The 18,766-nt window shown below is 43.6% G+C and overlaps 1 protein-coding gene across 3 annotated transcripts in view; it reads left to right on the forward strand.

Moving 5' to 3' along the window:
* The window catches only part of LOC115161256 (proteoglycan 4), a 30,009-nt gene that overhangs the window by 125 nt on the left and 11,118 nt on the right, over positions 1-18,766 (forward strand). The window contains exons 1-7 of one of the 3 annotated variants that reach the window (XM_029712086.1): positions 287-652; positions 7,719-7,789; positions 10,028-10,154; positions 12,146-12,278; positions 14,929-15,093; positions 15,307-15,375; positions 15,478-15,705. In XM_029712086.1, coding sequence (XP_029567946.1) covers positions 7,738-7,789; positions 10,028-10,154; positions 12,146-12,278; positions 14,929-15,093; positions 15,307-15,375; positions 15,478-15,705 — 774 coding nt within the window. In that variant the 5' untranslated portion in view covers positions 287-652; positions 7,719-7,737. Of the gene's footprint in view, positions 1-286; positions 653-7,416; positions 7,470-7,718; positions 7,790-10,027; positions 10,155-12,145; positions 12,279-14,928; positions 15,094-15,306; positions 15,376-15,477; positions 15,706-18,766 lie in introns of those variants that run through there. The other 2 variants (XM_029712088.1, XM_029712087.1) reach the window with 2 other exon arrangements.

Genomic DNA, 18,766 nt, shown 5'->3' on the forward strand with positions numbered 1-18,766 from the left:
ATTTTATTTTTTTAATTAATTTTTTTAGATTCATATTCATTAAAAGTGTACGTATAATTTATAATTATCCGAGTTTCTTGAAACCGATTGTTCTTGTCAATTTGTGAAAGTACATGGCGCCAGCTAGTGGACATTGAAGTTCGTTCACTTTATAACAATCCTAAAATATTATAATTATATGGTATTTTAGATTAATGGGTAGCCAAAATACAATCCCTAGGCTTTAACGTATCGTAATATAATACCCTTAACACTTAAATTTTTTCATTATTTGCACTAGTGGTTTGACCCGTTTGAATTGTAAAGTCTGTCTGTAATGCCTTTTTCGTTACGTCGGACCCAAGTGAGACTAGCTGCTGCCATTTGGGATCCTAATAAATGAACAAAACACACTTTATTAAATGTTTTTGTCGTCGACGCTCTGATTAGACGTTATCTTTTCAGTAGAGGAAGGGTTAAAATCCTTGCGTTAGGACTGGATGATAAACGTCGGACAGAGGACAGCAGTGGTAGCTCGCAAGCAGTACTATATTCCATATCCTCGAAGTGTAGGTAGCCTACGTTACGACCTGACAGCTGTGAGCTCCCATCCACGCTCAGGAATAATATGACATTTGGATAATTCTCCTTCAACACTAGCCACGTCGGTACAGTAAGTATTATAACATGTTTCGTTGCCATAATATATCAATTCATTAACTCTCTAAAGAAAAACGTACTTTGTCACAAACTGTTGTATTCATCCTATTCATATAGACTACAGAATAGTCATCCCCAGAAGAATGACCTTCTCGGGTTTCATGACTTTACCACTACCATATGGGTGACTTTCAGCAAGGGGAGCTGAACAGTCTAGACATTGATCTCAATTTGCATTCATGAAAACTCGTAGAAATGTCAAAGTAAAATGAGCAATAAAGACTGTTAGACTTGTAGTACATAACCAACATATATCATTACTTCATTTCATATGTGTATATATGGGGGGGGGGGGGGGGGGCAGTGTAGTTTCACGCCCGACTCTTCATTAGAAAACATTTGTTTGAATTAAATAAATATCCGCATGAGTTCCCGCAGGGATCGGATTAAAATCTATCTATAATCGGCCTTAATCTCGATATATGCGGTCCTCATCTGGGTTCTGCAATGAAGAGAATATAATCCCACTGAAAATACCGCAAATCTATGAATGACAGATGAGAGTCATCGTTGACTTTGATCAGGGAGAGAGAGCAGGGGCAATGACGGTTTACATACATTTTCTCTGCTCCTCGACAGGTCAATGGATGGGGGATCATGTTCTTTCTGTATATGAAGTAGCCTACAGTCTCTCAGTAGTCTACAGTCTCTCAGTAGCCTACAGTCTCTCAGTAGCCTACCGTCTCTCAGTAGCCTACCGTCTCTCAGTAGCCTACCGTCTCCCAGTAGCCTACAGTCTCTCAGTAGCCTACAGTCTCTCAGTAGCCTACAGTCTCCCAGTAGCCTACAGTCTCCCAGTAGCCTACCGTCTCCCAGTAGCCTACCGTCTCCCAGTAGCCGACAGTCTCCCAGTAGCCGACAGTCTCCCAGTAGCCGACAGTCTCCCAGTAGCCGACAGTCTCCCAGTAGTCTACAGTCTCTCAGTAGCCTACAGTCTCTCAGTAGCCTACAGTCTCTCAGTAGTCTACAGTCTCCCAGTAGTCTACAGTCTCCCAGTAGTCTACAGTCTCCCAGTAGCCTACAGTCTCTCAGTAGCCTACAGTCTCTCAGTAGTCTACAGTCTCCCAGTAGCCTACAGTCTCTCAGTGGCCTACAGTCTCTCAGTAGCCTACAGTCTCTCAGTAGCCTACAGTCTCTCAGTAGCCTACAGTCTCTCAGTAGCCTACAGTCTCTCAGTAGCCGACAGTGTCTCAGTAGCCGACAGTGTCTCAGTAGTATTACAGTCTCTCAGTAGTATTACAGTCTCTCAGTAGTATTACAGTCTCTCAGTAGTCTACAGTCTCTCAGTAGTCTACAGTCTCTCAGTAGTCTACAGTCTCTCAGTAGTCTACAGTCTCCCAGTAGCCGACAGTCTCCCAGTAGCCTACCGTCTCTCAGTAGTCTACAGTCTCTCAGTAGCCTACAGTCTCTCAGTAGCCTACAGTCTCTCAGTAGCCTACAGTCTCTCAGTAGCCTACAGTGTCTCAGTAGCCTACAGTCTCCCAGTAGCCTACAGTGTCTCAGTAGCCTACAGTCTCCCAGTAGCCTACCGTCTCTCAGTAGCCCACCGTCTCTCAGTAGTCTACAGTCTCTCAGTAGTCTACAGTCTCTCAGTAGCCTACAGTCTCTCAGTAGTATTACAGTCTCTCAGTAGTCTACAGTCTCTCAGTAGTCTACAGTCTCTCAGTAGTCTACAGTCTCTCAGTAGTATTACAGTCTCTCAGTAGCCTACAGTCTATCAGTAGCCTACAGTCTCTCAGTAGTCTACAGTCTCTCAGTAGCCTACAGTCTCTCAGTAGCCTACAGTCTCTCAGTAGCCTACAGTCTCTCAGTAGCCTACAGTGTCCCAGTAGCCTACAGTCTCTCAGTAGCCTACAGTCTCTCAGTAGCCTACAGTGTCTCAGTAGCCTACAGTGTCTCAGTAGCCTACAGTGTCTCAGTAGCCTACAGTCTCTCAGTAGCCTACAGTCTCTCAGTAGCCTACAGTCTCTCAGTAGCCTACAGTCTCCCAGTAGCCTACAGTCTCTCAGTAGCCTACCGTCTCTCAGTAGCCTACCGTCTCTCAGTAGCCTACAGTCTCTCAGTAACATATGCCCTAGATGAGATGCAAAATAGGTAATTCTATATGAGGTAATTTATGATCACAATGGCAGATTTGCTTCATTCACGTGATCTACTACCAAGATGTGATACAGTAGACTGTGGAGTGATGGACCATGATACAGTAGACTGGAGTGATGGACGATGATACAGTAGACTGTGGAATGATGGACGATGATACGGTAGACTGTGGAGTGATGGACGATGATACAGTAGACTGGAGTGATGGACGATGATACAGTAGACTGTGGAGTGAAGGACGATGATACAGTAGACTGTGGAGTGATGGACGATGATACAGTAGACTGTGGAGTGATGGACGATGATACAGTAGACTGTGGAGTGATGGACCATGATACAGTAGACTGTGGAGTGATGGACCATGATACAGTAGACTGTGGAGTGATGGACCATGATACAGTAGACTGTGGAGTGATGGACCATGATACAGTAGACTGTGGAGTGATGGACGATGATACAGAAGACTGTGGAGTGATGGACCATGATACAGTAGACTGTGGAGTGATGGACGATGATACAGTGGAGTGATGGACGATGATACAGTAGACTGTGGAGTGATGGACGATGATACAGTAGACTGTGGAGTGAAGGACGATGATACAGTAGACTGTGGAGTGATGGACGATGATACAGTAGACTGTGGAGTGATGGACGATGATACAGTAGACTGTGGAGTGATGGACCATGATACAGTAGACTGTGGAGTGATGGACCATGATACAGTAGACTGTGGCGTGATGGACGATGATACAGTAGACTGTGGAGTGATGGACGATGATACAGTAGACTGTGGAGGGATGGACGATGATACAGTAGACTGTGGAGTGAAGGACGATGATACAGTAGACTGTGGAGTGATGGACCATGATACAGTAGACTGTGGAGTGATGGACGATGATACAGTGGAGTGATGGACGATGATACAGTGGAATGATGGACGATGATAGATCTGGGTCTGGGATGTTGGAAGTGGTCCAAATATCACAGCTGAGAGTTCATCCTGGTGGGAACAGAGAGAAACAGAGAGGGATTTACTCACCATATGACTCTGGACAACGCAGATCAGAGGAGGCTGGGGGGAGGAGCTATAGGAGGACGGGATCATTGTTATGGCTAGATTGGAATAGATGGAACGGAGTCAAACGTTATTTCCATATGTGTAATGTGTTTGATACCGTTCCATTTATTCCATTCCACCCATTATAATTAGCCCATCCTCCAATAGGTCATCCCACCAGCCTCCTCTGACGCAGATGTAGTGTAAGCTATATTCCTGGACCAAGCTGTTCACCAAACCATCCAGAAACCATCCAGAAACAGAGAATAGCTAGGTAATAGTATAGAATACCTCTCCTCTCCTTTCCTTCCCTCGCATCTCCTCTCATCGCCTCAACTCGCCTCGCCTTGCCTCTTCTCCCAACACAGTGGCTTGGCCACTCACTAATATGGCCTGTGCTTACTGTAACAGTAACTGACATACTAGAGAGAACTTGACCAAACAGTTTTATCACGTCCAAAAGATCACACATGCAGAAGTTCTGAGTGACTGAGCATGGACATGCAAATCCCCATCACATTCATTTATTGTCCCAGCTATGACACCAGTTCCAGCCGGTTAAATCTCCCACAAGCTCCATTGTTCATTTACATTTCTGCACCTGTAGAAGTTATATCAATAACCCCTAGCAAATGAGGTGGGGCATGAGGTGGGGCATGAGGTGAGGCATGAGGTGAGGCATGAGGTGGGGCATGAGGTGGGGCATGAGGTGGGGCATGAGGTGGGACATGAGGTGGGACATGAGGTGCTTCAGGTGTTGATGATTCTAGAGCAGTGAACGTCAAACTCAGCTGAAAGCGTCTCATTGTTAACAGTTAACAACGCCTTCAACAACTCTCCATATCCAAACACACACGCACACACACTCACACAAACACCTCTTCGACACCCCCCCCTTTGTCTGAGTGCATTGTGGTCTAGTGGTGGTAATGTGTAAATGAGTCCATCAGCAGTAGTGCCTGTCCTCTTTCCAACTATCTTACACTCCACCTGAGCTCAAAGGTTTATTGGCACTAAGACTTTTACCTTGACCTAGTCGTGAAGGTAGGTTGAGAACACACTCCTCCTCCATAGGAACCTGGATGAATCACTGTTTACAACTTATAGCACATAGTCAAATGGAACACTAAGATATATTAAGTTAACGTACGCGCGCACACATGCACGCACAAAGGAACGCACACCCACAAACGCACCTCTTCGACACGCGCGCCTGTGTCTGTGCAATGTGGCCTAGTGGTGATAATGTGTAAATGATTCCATCTGCAGTAGTGCCTGTCCTCTTTCCAGCTGCAGCTGTATGTATTACTATCTGTCCTCGTTTCTGGGCCTAAAATCAGGTTAGTCTTTCATAAGGAGCTTAGCGCAGTGGGCCACAGGGTGTTACTGATGTAATAGAGTCTCTGTCTGCTCTCTCTCTCTCATTCTCTCTCTGTCTTTCCTTCTCTCCCCACTATGCTCTATTTTCTCTCTTTCTGCATACGCTGACCCCGGCATGGATTGACCTTCTCTGTCCCTGCATTTCTCTTTGTCCTTACTGTCTCGCTCCCTCCCTCTCTCTCTCTCTCTTATTCTCCCTCTCTCCTTTCACTATGTCCTTATTGTCAGTCTCTCCCTCCCTCCCTTGGGGTGGCAGGTAGCCTAGTGGTTAGAGCGTTGGGCCAGTATCCGAAAGGTTGCTAGATCGATTCCCGAGCTGACAAGGTAAAAATCTGTCGTTCTGCCCCTGAACAAGGCAGTTAACCCACTGTTCCCCAGTAGGCCGTCATTGTAAATAAGAATTTGTTCTTAACTGACTTGCCTAGTTAAATAAAAATAAAGCAGATGTGGAGGACAGAAGCCTGAGTTTTTTAAGAAAGGACAAAGAATCCGCTGAGAGGGGGAACACAATGCCCCAAGGGATGGTGGGAGGGAGGGATGGCTACAGTGCAGTAAGGGGACTGGTAGTACTGGGTTAGTAAACACAATGTGTTTACTAACCCAGAATGTTAGTCCTTGGGCAGAATTGGTTCAGCAACGCAGCATTATTTTAAGTATAAAACCTTTAGATGGAGGTGTATTATACAAAGCACTTAATTCTGAAAACTGGCTTCAAGACTATGTTGTCGCAGCATATTGATTTTGGATTACTGTGTCTAATTGACATGCAACAATATGTACACTGTACAGAATGTACAACATTATATACATCATTTGTGTAAATACTGTGTCTGCAATTAGCCTATATTCTGTGTGTGTCTGTGTGCTTATTTGATCAATGTGTGAACACAGTGCTTGTTTATACACTGTGTCTCAGCTAAATTTTGTGTCACTGGGCCTGGTACATTGGAAATTGGTGATTAATCTGTTGTTGTGGGATTATGGGGCTGTGAAATTGTACAGGGATCTCTATGCAATGTCAATAATCTTTCAGATTATCACCTGTTTCTGGTGCCGCTTTCCTCTGGCTCATTAGATGGCACACTGAGGAGCTGCATGGTGTCTTTAGACACCATTTCTCTCAGGGGCCTTGTGGTACGGATATAGGATCTTACGTAATTTGATCACCCAGAAATGCAAACTTGTAGTGTATTCAGGGTTTACAAAGGTTAGTCATTTCCACTTTAACATTTCATTTTGACTTCATTTGCACTAACCAAAAACGTATCAACCCCTAAAAAAATGTAAAACAATTATAATACACACAATAATTCACATTTCCTGTTGTTGCAGGATTATTTTCCTGCTTTGAGAAACTGGTCAAATTAAGATCCTACACCCGTATAGGTAGTTGTTCCACATTTGAATCTAACTCTATTTTACACAGTGTATGCAGGCAGCAGCTGTTACAGTGGAGGTGTTCACTGTTTTCCAGTCTGTCTTGAATAGCAACCTATTCCCTAAAGCAGCCCTAATCTAGTGCACCAGATTCTAATAATTAGCTGGTTGATAAAATGAATCAGGTTAGTTACAACTGGGGTTGAAAAGAAAACCTACAGAAGAATAGCTCTCCGGGAACAGGGTTGAAGACCCCTGCCCTAAAGGATATTAAGGGTGATACATTTCCTAGCACTATGCAACAGTGTGTTTTTAGACTTTATTTTTTTAACCTTTATTTAACTAGGCAAGTCAGTAAAGAACAAATTATTATTTACAATGACGGCCTACTGGGGAACAGTGGGTTAACTGCCTTGTTATGGGGCAGAACAACAGATTTTTACCTTGTCAGCTTGGTGATTGAATCTAGCAACCTTTCGGTTACTGGCTCAACGCTCTAACCACTAGGCTACCTGCCGCCCCATAGGTCAACTCAACTCATGAAGACTAAATCTCAAAGGGGACTCAGGAGCAGGCTGAACTTTGCATGTTGCTCCACAGCCTCATGCTGTCTGGCTTATCAGCCTCTGGCCATCAACTAGCAGCTCACATTGTAGACTTCAATACTTAAAAGGCAGAGCCAGGTTATATGGCTGTAATGACCACAGAGACGGTGTGCTTCCTGGGTGTGTGTGTGTTTGTGGGTGTGTGTTCATGCGTGCGTGCGTACGTTAACTTAATATATCTTGGTGTTCCATTTGTCTATCTGCTACTTACCTTTGTGCTCAGGTGGGGTGTGAGATCGTGTTCTGTTCAGGTGCGTGTTATCAGACTCATACATGTGCAGCGTAGAAGCGTGTTCACAGAGACTAAAGCATGATCAGAGACTATTGGGTTTGAGCATTGGTAGAATGGACATTCTGTTAGATATAACAGATCTGCATCTCTCTTTCTCCTCTGACTGCTGGCTTCTCTCCCTATCTGCTTTCATTTGTTGGTCTGTCTGTATCTATGCTTTGTTTTATCTATTCATCCCTTTCTTTCTCTCTCTTCATTCCTCCTGCAGCTGTTGAAAGGAAGGAGTGATGGAGTCTTTCCCAGGAGATGGGGAGGGCAGCCTTGATGACCTTACAGGAGGTGAGGCACTCTGGAAAATGTGCATGATGTTTAGAGACCATGTAAAAGCTGAGTTAGTATACAGTAAGTGTGTATCTATCTCTGTCAATCATCTATTCGTGGGTTAGAGTGGGTTAGAGTGGGTTAGCGTGGGTTAGAGTGGGTTAGAGTGGGTTAGTGTGGGTTAGTGTGGGTTAGTGTGGGTTAGTGTGGGTTAGAGTGGGTTAGAGTGGGTTAGAGTGGGTTAGAGTGGGTTAGCGTGGGTTAGCGTGGGTTAGCGTGGGTTAGAGTGGGTTAGCGTGGGTTAGCGTGGGTTAGCGTGGGTTAGAGTGGGTTAGAGTGGGTTAGAGTGGGTTAGAGTGGGTTAGTGTGGGTTAGCGTGGGTTAGCGTGGGTTAGTGTGGGTTAGTGTGGGTTAGCGTGGGTTAGCGTGGGTTAGTGTGGGTTAGAGTGGGTTAGAGTGAATAGCGGTAGCTATTTTGTTTCCTGCCGCTTCAATTGAAGGGTGTTGCGCTACTCTTTTGCGGTAAAACAATTTTGCGGTTATTATTAGGACGACACCTAATGGTGGCTTCAACTTGGCATTCCATACAAATCTATCCATTAAAAAGGGGAACTGGTCACTTTCTCATGATAGAAACAGCGATAGTGAGATTCAAATGGTGAGATTAATGCTACCGCTATTCACTGCTTTATGATGTCTACCTGCGTAGGCCACATAGGCTACAGAAAAATCGCCATGCATCCAAACTATTTAGTCAGGCAATGTCCACATTATTCTCACATATTTCAGAATGTAATAATCATTTGAATATCGATGCATTGGCAAGGCCCCAAAAATTATTCTTAAAGTGATAATGGCAGGTTTCCATCCAATGAATGAAAGACGTTCATGCTAATATTCGAAAATCTGCATAAACCATCCAATATTCATAAAATCGGCACATTTTAAGATTTAAATGTATCACCTTGTACTTTCCCTACCCTGCGATGTTCATCATCAGTTCTTTCATCTGTAGCCTGATAAACTGTATGCTTCCCCGACGAGTCGTAGTGGGAGTTCATCATCAGTTCTTTCATCTGTAGCCTAATAAACTGTATGCTTCCCTGACGAGTCGTAGCGGGAGTTCATCATCAGTTCTTTCATCTGTAGCCTGATAAACTGTATGCTTCCCTGACGAGTCGTAGCGGGAGTTCATCATCAGTTCTTTCATCTGTAGCCTGATAAACTGTATGCTTCCCTGACGAGTCGTAGCGGGAGTTCATCATCAGTTCTTTCATCTGTAGCCTGATAAACTGTATGCTTCCCTGACGAGTCGTAGCGGGAGTTCATCATCAGTTCTTTTATCTGTAGCCTGATAAACTGTATGCTTCCCTGACGAGTCGTAGCGGGAGTTCATCATCAGTTCTTTCATCTGTAGCCTGATAAACTGTATGCTTCCCCGACGAGTCGTAGCGGGAGGACCACACACCATGTCATCGCGGGACTCCAAGTCTACTTTGATATGATGGTTGTGATATCAATATTTGAGCATAAAAGCATTTCCACCAACATTTCTCGCATAATTAATTTTACCGGCACAAAAAGATCCCACCTTGTATAGTGTATTTTGTTTTGTCGACAATTGGAAAGTTTAAAGAAGTATATGCTGTTTCCATGACATTTTTTTAATTCAAGATTTAGGCTACTTTACTCGCATAAAAAGGTTGGATGGAAACCTGGTTAGTGTCACACATTGACCCTATTATTTATAGAAAGACCCATCTGTATTGTTTTACCAGGTAAGTTGACTGAGAACACATTCTCATTTACAGCAATAACCTGGGGAATAGTTACAGGGGAGAGGAGTGGGATGAATGAGCCAATTGTAAACTGGGGATGATTAGGTGGCTGTGATGGTATGAAGGCCAGATTGGGAATTTAGCCAGGACACCAGGGTTAACACCCCTACTCTTACAATAAGTGCAATGGGATCTTTTACTGACCACAGAGAGTCAGGACACCCGTTTAGCGTCCCATCCGAAAGACAGCACCCTACACAGGGCAGTGTCCAATCACTGCCCTGGGGCATTGGGATATATTTTTAGACCAGAGGAAAGAGTGCCTCCTACTGGCCCTCCAACACCACTTCCAGCAGCATCTGGTCTCCCATCCAGGGACTGACCAGGACCAACCCACCTTAGCTTCAGAAGCAAGCCAGCAGTGGGATGCAGGGTGGTATGCTGCTGTAAGCGTGCTGTCATGACCTGTGTCCCCTAGGAAAGAGGAAGTCTAAACTGAAGACCCTGAAGATGCGTCTGTTTGGGAGGACCAAGCGAGAGACCAAATTCAGCCAGTCTGCTAGTGATATCACTGAGGCGGAGGCGCTAGGCTCAGCGGAGAATCTGTAAGTCTGTGTGTATGTGGGGGAGTTGGTGTGTGTGCAGTGGTGGAAAAAGTACTCAATTGTCATACTTAAGTAAAAGTAAAGATACCTTAATAGAAAATAAAAGCAAAAGTCACCCAGTAAAAGTAAAAAAAAGTATCTGGTTTTAAAATGTACTTAAGTACAATGGTGGAAAAAATACTCAATTGTCATACTTAAGGAAAAGGAAATGCTACACATCAAATTCCTTAATTAGACTGTACAATTTTCTTGTCGTTTTTATTTTTTCATTTACGGACAGACAAATGCAGTATTTGTGTTTAGTGAGTCTTCCAGTTCAGAGGCAGTAGGGCTGGCAACGTATTATAGGTGTGTGAATTGGTCGATATTGCTGTCCTGACCAAGCATTCTAAATGTAGCATGTACTTTTTGGTGTAATACATTACTTACATAAGTATTCAGACCATTATCTATGAGACTCGAAATTGAGCTCAGGTGCATCCTGTTTCCATTGATCATCCTTGAGATGTTTCTACAACTTGATCCACCTGTGTTAAAGTCAATTTATTGGAAATTATTTGGAAAGGCACACACCTGTCTATATAAGGTCCCACAGTTGACAGTGCATGTCAGAGCAAAAACCAAGCCATAAGGTCGAAGGAATTGTCCGTAGAGCTACGAGACAGGATTGTGTCGAGGCTCAGATCTGTGGAAGGGTACCAAAACATTTCTGCAGCATTGAAGGTACCCAAGAACACAGTGTCCTTCATAATTCTTAAATGGAAGACGTTTGGAACCACCAAGAATCTTCCTAGAGCTGGCTGCCCGGCCAAACTGAGCAATCGGGGGAGAAGGGCCTTGGTCAGGGAGGTGACCAAGAACCCGATGGTCACTCTGACAGAGCTCTAGAGTTCCTCTGTGGAGATGGGAGAACCTTCCAGAAGGACAACCATCTCTGTAGCACTCCACCAATCACACGGTAGAGTGGCCAGACGAAAGCCACTCCTCAGTAAAAGGCACGACAGCCCGTTTGGAGTTTGCCAAAAGGCACCTAAAGACTCTCAGACCATTAGAATCAAGATTTTCTGGTCTGATGAAACCAATATTCAACTCTTTGGCCTGAATGCAAAGTGTCATGTCTGTCGGAAAACCTGACACCATCCCTACAGTGAAGCATGGTGGTGGCAGCATCATGCTGTGGGGGTGTTTTTCAACGGCAGGGACTTGGAGACTAGTCAGGATCGAGGAAAAGATGAACGGCGCAAAGAACAGAGAGGTCCTTGATGAAAACCTGGTCCAGAGCACTCAGGACCTCAGACTGGGGCAAAGGTTCACCTTCCAACAGGACAACGACCCTAAGCACACAGGCAAGACAATGCAGGACTGGCTTCGGGACAAATCTCTGAATGTCCTTGAGTGGCACAGGCAGAGCCCGGACTTGAACCCTATTGAACATCTCTGGAGAGACCTGAAAATAGCTGTGCAGCAACGCTCCCAATCCAAACTGACAGAGCTTGAGAGGATCTGCAGAGAAGAACGGGAAAAACTCCCCAAATACAGGTGTACCAAGCTTTCAGCGTCATACCCAAGAAGACTCAAGGTTGGAATTGCTGCCAAAGGTGCTTCAACAAAGTACAGAGTAAAGGGTCTGAATACTTATGTAAATGTGATATTTCAGTTTTATTTTTAATAAATTAGCAACAATTTCTAAAAACCTGTTTTTGCTTTGTCTTAGAATAAGGCTGTAACTTAATAAAACGTGGAAAAAGTCAAAGGGTCTTAATACTTTTAGAAGGCACTGTATTTTCTTTAGGAATTTAGTGGTGTAAAAGTTGTCAAAAATATAAATATTAAAAGTAAAGTACAGATACCCCCAAAAACTACTTAAGCAGTACTTTCAAGTATTTTTACTTAACTACTTTACACCACTGTGTGTGAATGCATGTGTGTTTACAAATGTAGCATTGATTCAATGATATCCATATTCCCTCCTCTCTCCATCCCTCTACCAGGTGTTCAGTCGTTTTGGGATCACGAGCTTTGTCACATGACAGTATCTTCCTGCCCAACCAGGATCTGTCTAGTCCGGAGCAGCCCAGAGTTCTATCCCAGGAGAACGTCCAAGGCAGGATCAAAGAACTGCAGGTGAGTCTGCGTTCCATGGAGAACCCTCGATCTAGAGACCTGCATATGCATCTAAAGGTCCAAACCCCATTCAAAAGGAGTCCCACACCTCAAAGTAAACCCCATTGACCAGGGTGTCAAACTCATTTTGCTCCAGGGGTCTTCAACGAGGTCTGGAGGCTGCACTGAAAATTTGTTATATTTTCTTGCTGTCAAGATGAGCAAAAGATAGTTCTCTATCCATCGTTTTTGAAATTTTCGATACTCCATGAATTTCTAGCTTTAATTTGGGTGATTATCGAGCTGGACACATCAATAAATGTATGTCCATTATAATTTCTACACAGTTTTGATTTGGTTTTAGCCATATATATCTACAGTGCCAGTGAAAAGTTGAAACACCTACTCATTCCAAGGTTTGTATTTATTTTTACTATTTACTACATTGTCGTATAATAGTGAAGACATCAAAACTATGAAATAACACATGTGGAATCATGTAGTAACCAAAAAAGTGTTAACCTCTACGGGCTAGGGGGCAGTATTGAGAATTTTGGAAAAAATATGTGCCCATATTTAACTGCCTCCTACACCAACTCAGAAGCTAGAATATGCATATTATTGTTCAGGTTTGGATAGAAAACACCCTAAAGTTTCTAAAACTGTTTGAATGGTGTCTGTGAGTATAACAGAACTCCTATGGCAGGCAAAAACCTGAGAAGGTTTCATGCAGGAAGTACCCTGTCTGACAAGGTGTTGTTGTTCTTGCTAGTGTTTATTGAAGAGTCAGGATCTTAGCTGTAACGTGACAATTCCTAGGGCTCCAATAGGCTCTCAGAACCCATGAAAAACCTGAACGATGACGAGGCAGCCTCAGGCTGAAACACAGAATCGCCTTTTCCAAGTGGCCCATCAGAGGACAATGGAATTAGGCGCGTGCCCGATTCGACCCCGTGCAGTATTTTCCTTCGGCTGTTTAGCTAATTGCAGATTCCCGGTCGGAATATTATCGCTTTTTTACGAGAATAATGGCATAAAAATTGATTTTAAACAGCGGTTGACATGCTTCGAAGTACGGTAATGGAATATTTAGAATTTTTTTGTCACGTTCTGCGCCAGGCGCGCAACCGTGATTTACCATTCTGATAGTGTCTAGAACGCACGAACAAAACGTCGCTGATGGAACATAACGATGGATTATTTGGGACCAAACCTACATTTGTTATTGAAGTAGAAGTCCTGGGAGTGCATTCTGACGAAGAACAGGAAAGGTAAGACCATTTTTCTTATAGGAAATGTGATTTTGGTGAAGGCTAAACTGGGTGGGTGTCTAAATAGCTAGCCCGTGATGGCTGGGCTATGTACTTAGAATATTGCAAAATGTGCTTCATCCGAAAAGCTATTTTAAAATCGGACATATCGAGTGCATAGAGGAGTAATGTATCTATAATTCTTAAAATAATTGTTATGCTTTTTGTGAACGTTTATCGTGAGTAATTTAGTAAATTGTTAGTAAATTCCCCGGAAGTTTGCGGGGGGTATGCTTTTTCTGAACGTCACATGCTAATGTAAAAAGCTGGTTTTTGATATAAATATGAACTTGATTGAACAGACATGCATGTATTGTATAACATAATGTCCTAGGTGTGTCATCTGATGAAGATCATCAAAGGTTAGTGCTGCATTTAGCTGTGGTTTGGGTTTTTGTGACATATGATAGCTTGAAAAATGGGTGTCTGATTATTTCTGGCTGGGTACTCTGCTGACATAATCTAATGTTTTGCTTTCGTTGTAAAGCCTTTTTGAAATCGGACAGTGTGGTTAGATTAACGAGAGTCTTGTCTTTAAATAGCTGTAAAATAGTCATATGTTTGAAAAATGGAAGTTTTCGGATTTTAGATGAATTTGTATTTCGCGCCACGCCCATCATTGGATATTGGAGCAGACGTTCCGCTAGCGGAACATCTAGATGTAAGAGGTTAACCAGCATGGCTCCCTCAGGATTCTGCAGCGATACACCATCCCATCAGGTTTGAGCTTAGTGGGACTATCATTTGTTTTTCAACAGGACAATGACCCAACAAACCTCCAGGGTGTGTAAGGGCTATTTGACCAAGAAGGTGAGGGATGGAGTGCTGCATGAAATGACCTGACTTCTACAATCACCGACCTCAACCCAATTGAGATGGTTTGGGATGAGTTGGACCCCAGAGTGAAGGACAAGCAGCCAACAAGTGCTCAGCATATGTGGGAACTCCTTCAAGACTGTTGGAAAAGCATTCTAGGTTAAGCTGGTTGAGAGAATGCCAAGAGTGTGCAAAGCTGTCATCAAGGCAAAGTGTGGCTACTTTGAAGAATCTCAAATATAAAATATATTTTGATTTGTTTAACACTTTTTTGGTTACTACATGATTCCATATGTGTTATTTCATCGTGTTGATGTCTTCACTATTATTCTACAATGTAGAAAATAGTAAAAATAAAGGAAAACCCTTGAATGAGTTGGTGTTCTAAAACTTTTGACCAGTAGTATATATATATATTTTTTTTGTTGAATGGATTGGACCCCCATGGCATAGACCCTCATTCTTCTGTGTAAATCAGGAATTGATGTCAATGGGTTACCAAGTGGATCTCAAGCGAGGTTTCTGTATTTTTTCTGATTGGCCAGATGAAGCTGCTGCAGCAGAACATGCATCTAGGCCCGCCCCCACTGGTTCTGCCAATTAAACATCCCGAGGACCTGGGGGGCAGCTCAGAGGACGATGGTCTGCCCCACAGCCCCCCCGAAATCTCCATAGGCAACAACGGAGCCCCCAGGGGGTTATCTTACAAGGTCAGCCCATCACCCACCTGTATCAGGCACTCTTCTCCATCCGATCTCCAACCTCCACAAATTCCATACCCTTAACAAACCCTCCATACCTCAAATTTCTCTAATTGAATAAGTAATTATGTTTATATTCCAGCAGTGCAGATACAGTAGTTGAACATTTCATTCCTCATCAGCCATTGTGCATCACCCAAACCCTTCCCTTTTCCTCCACAGTTCCCTGCCCCTCCCAGGCACCATAGCTCTCTGAGTTTAGCAGGAACAGGAAGTGAGAAGGAAGTGCAGGTTATACCTTTTCCTGTTTGCGTATCACTCACTATGTCACTTGATATCAACTATGAGTTGTCATAGATCCAGATGTTTATCCTGTGTTTTATTTGTTCATAGGCCTCCTCCCAACTCTTGTCCCGTCCCCTCTCCCCCGTGCCCAAACCTCCTCTTACCAACTCCGTGCCCCCCACCCCATCTGCCCCCCACTCTGCCTTCTCCCCTGCCTTGGACTTCAGCACCCCAGCCCAGTTCACCCCCTGCCTGGATAACTCTGCCGCCCGCCACCGCATGTCCATCAAACCCAGGAACCAGAGAGCCAGCGCCAAGAACAAAAGGCTGAACATGGTGAGTCCTGCCTGAGCATACCAACACCACATGGGGCTCTGCCTCTGGATCTCACACATACAGAGGAAGGCTCAGGAAATATCACAATGCTAACTGGATACACTTGCTCTATGATCAGTTTCTCGCTCCCTTGCTCGCTCTCTCTCGCTCTCTCAATTTCAATTTAAGGGCTTTATTGGCATGGGAAACATATGTTTACATTGCCAAAGCAAGTGAAATAGATAAACAAAAATGAAAAACAATTTTAAAAATGAACAGTAAACATTACACACAAAAGTTCCAAAATAATAAAGACATTTCAAATGTCATATTATGTGAAAATAGTTAAAGTACAAAAGGGAAAATGAATAAACATAAATATGGGTTGTATTTACAATGGTGTTTGTTCTTCACTGGTTGCCCTTTTCTTGTGGTAACAGGTCACACATATTGCTGCTGTGATGGCACACTGTGGTATTTCACCCAATAGATACAGTTGAAGTCGGAAGTTTACATACACCTCAGCCAAATACATTTAAACTCAGTTTTTCACAATTCCTGACATTTAATCCTAGTAAAAATTCCCTATCTTAGGTCAGTTAGGATCACCACTTTATTATAAGAATGTGAAATGTCAGAATAATAGTAGCGAGAATTATTTATTTCAGCTTTTATTTCTTTCATCACATTCCCAGTGGGTCAGAAGTTTACATACACTCAATTAGTATTTGGTAGCATTGCCTTAAACAATTTAAACTTGGGTCAAACGTTTTGGGTAGCCTCCCACAATAAATTGGGTGAATTTTGGCCCATTCCTCCTGACAGAGCTGGTGTAACTGAATCAGGTTTGTAGGCCTCCTTGCTCACACACACTTTTTCAGTTCTGCCCACAACTTTTCTATATGATTGAGGTCAGGGCTTTGTGATGACCACTCCAATACCATGACTTTGTTGTCCTTAAACCATTTTCCACAACTTTGGAAATATGCTTGGGGTCATTGTCCATTTGGAAGACCCATTTGCGACCAAGCTTTAACTTCCTGACTGATGTCTTGAGATGTTGCTTTGCGAGGCTTAACACACTTAAATGTTTTACTCACGTTGGCTGCAGTGAAGGAGAGCCCGCAGGTTTTGTTAGCGGGCAGCGTCGGTGGCACTGTGTTGTCCTCAAAGTGAGCAAAGAAGTTGTTTAGTTTGTCTGGGAGCAAGACATCGGGGTCCGCGACGGGGCTGATTTTCTTTTTGTAGTCCGTGATTGACTGTAGACCCTGCCACATACCTCTCATGTCTGAGCCGTTGAATTGCGACTCTACTTTGTCTCTATACTGACGCTTAGCTTGTTTGATTGCCTTGCAGAGGGAATAGCTACACTGTTTGTATTCGGTCATGTTTCCGGTCACCTTGCCCTGATTAAAAGCAGTGGTTCGCGCTTTCAGTTTTGCGCAAATGCTGCCATCAATCCACGGTTTCTGGTTGGGCAAGGTTTTAATAGTCACTGTGGGTACAACATCACCGATGCACTTGCTAATAAACTCGCTCACCGAATCAGCGTATTTATCAATGTTATTGTCCGACGCTATCCGGAACATATCCCAGTCCATGTGATCGAAGCAATCTTGAAGCGTGTATTCCGATTGGTCGGACCAGCATTGAACAGACCTGAGCATGGGCGTTTCCTGTTTTAGTTTCAATGATCAATGAGTAACAATGATCCAGGGTTTTACCAGCCCGGGTCACGCATTCGATATGCTGATAAAATTTAGGGAGCCTTGTTTTCAGATTAGCCTTTTTAAAATCCCCAGCTACAATAAATGCAGCCTCAGGATATGTGGTTTCCAGTTTACATAGAGTCCAATGAAGTTCTTTCAGGGCCGTCGGGTGTCTGCTTGGGGGGGGATATACATGGTTGTGATTATAATCGAAGAGAATTCTCTCGGTGGATAATGCGTACTGCATTTCATTGTGAGGAATTCTAGGTCAGGTGAACAAAAGGACTTGAGTTCCTCCCCGCCCTTCTTCTTACCAGAGAGATGTTTGTTTCTGTCGGCGTGATGCGTGAAGAAACCAGGTGGCTGTACTGCCTCTGATAGCGTATCCCGAGTGAGCCATGTTTCTGTGAAACAAAGAACGTTACAATCTCTGATGTCTCTCTAAAAGGCAACCCTTGCTTGAATTTCATCTACCTTGTTGTCAAGAGACTGGACATTGGCTAGTAGTATACTCGGGAGCGGTGTGCGATATGCCCGTCTACGGAGCCTGGCCAGAAGACCGCTCCGTCTGTGGCGCCTTTGTTTTGGATCGCCTGCTGGGATCCGATCCATTGTCCTGGCCAGGCTCCGTAGACGGGCACATCGCCCACCGCTCCCGAGTATACTACTTGCCAATGTCCAGTCTCTTGACAACAAGTTAGACGAAATACGAGCAAGGGTTGCCTTCCAGGTGGACCAAACAGAGGATCCGCTTCAGGAAAGTCGTATTCCTGGTCGTAATGTTGGTAAGTTGACGTTGCTCTTATATCCAATAGTTCCTCCCGGCTGTATGGAATAAAACTTAAGATTTCCTGGGGTAACAATGTAAGAAATAATACATAAAAAAAAAAAAAATACTGCATAGTTTCCTAGGAACGCGAAGTGAGGCTGCCATCTCTGTCAGCGCCGGAAGTTGAGATGCCAGACTTGTGGAGGTCTACAATTTTTTTTTCTGATGTCTTGGCTAATTTCTTTTGATTTTCCCATGATGTCAAGCAAAGATGCACTGAGTTTGAAGGTAGGCCTTGAAAAACATCCACAGGCACACCTCCAATTGACTCAAATGATGTCAGTTAGCCTATCAGAAGCTTCTAAAGCCATGACATCATTTTCTGGAATTTTCCAAGCTGTTTAAAGGCACAGTCAACTTAGTTTATGTAAACTTCTGACCCACTGGAATTGTGATACAGTGAATTATAAGTGAAATAATCTGTCTGTAAACAATTGTTTGAAAAATTACTTGTCATGCACAAAGTAGATGTCCTAACCGACTTGCCAAAACTATAGTTTGTTAACAAGGAATTTGTGGAGTGGTTGAAAAACAAGTTTTAATG

Source organism: Salmo trutta, chromosome 24 (genome assembly GCF_901001165.1).
Source record: "Salmo trutta chromosome 24, fSalTru1.1, whole genome shotgun sequence".
NCBI lineage: Eukaryota > Metazoa > Chordata > Actinopteri > Salmoniformes > Salmonidae > Salmo > Salmo trutta.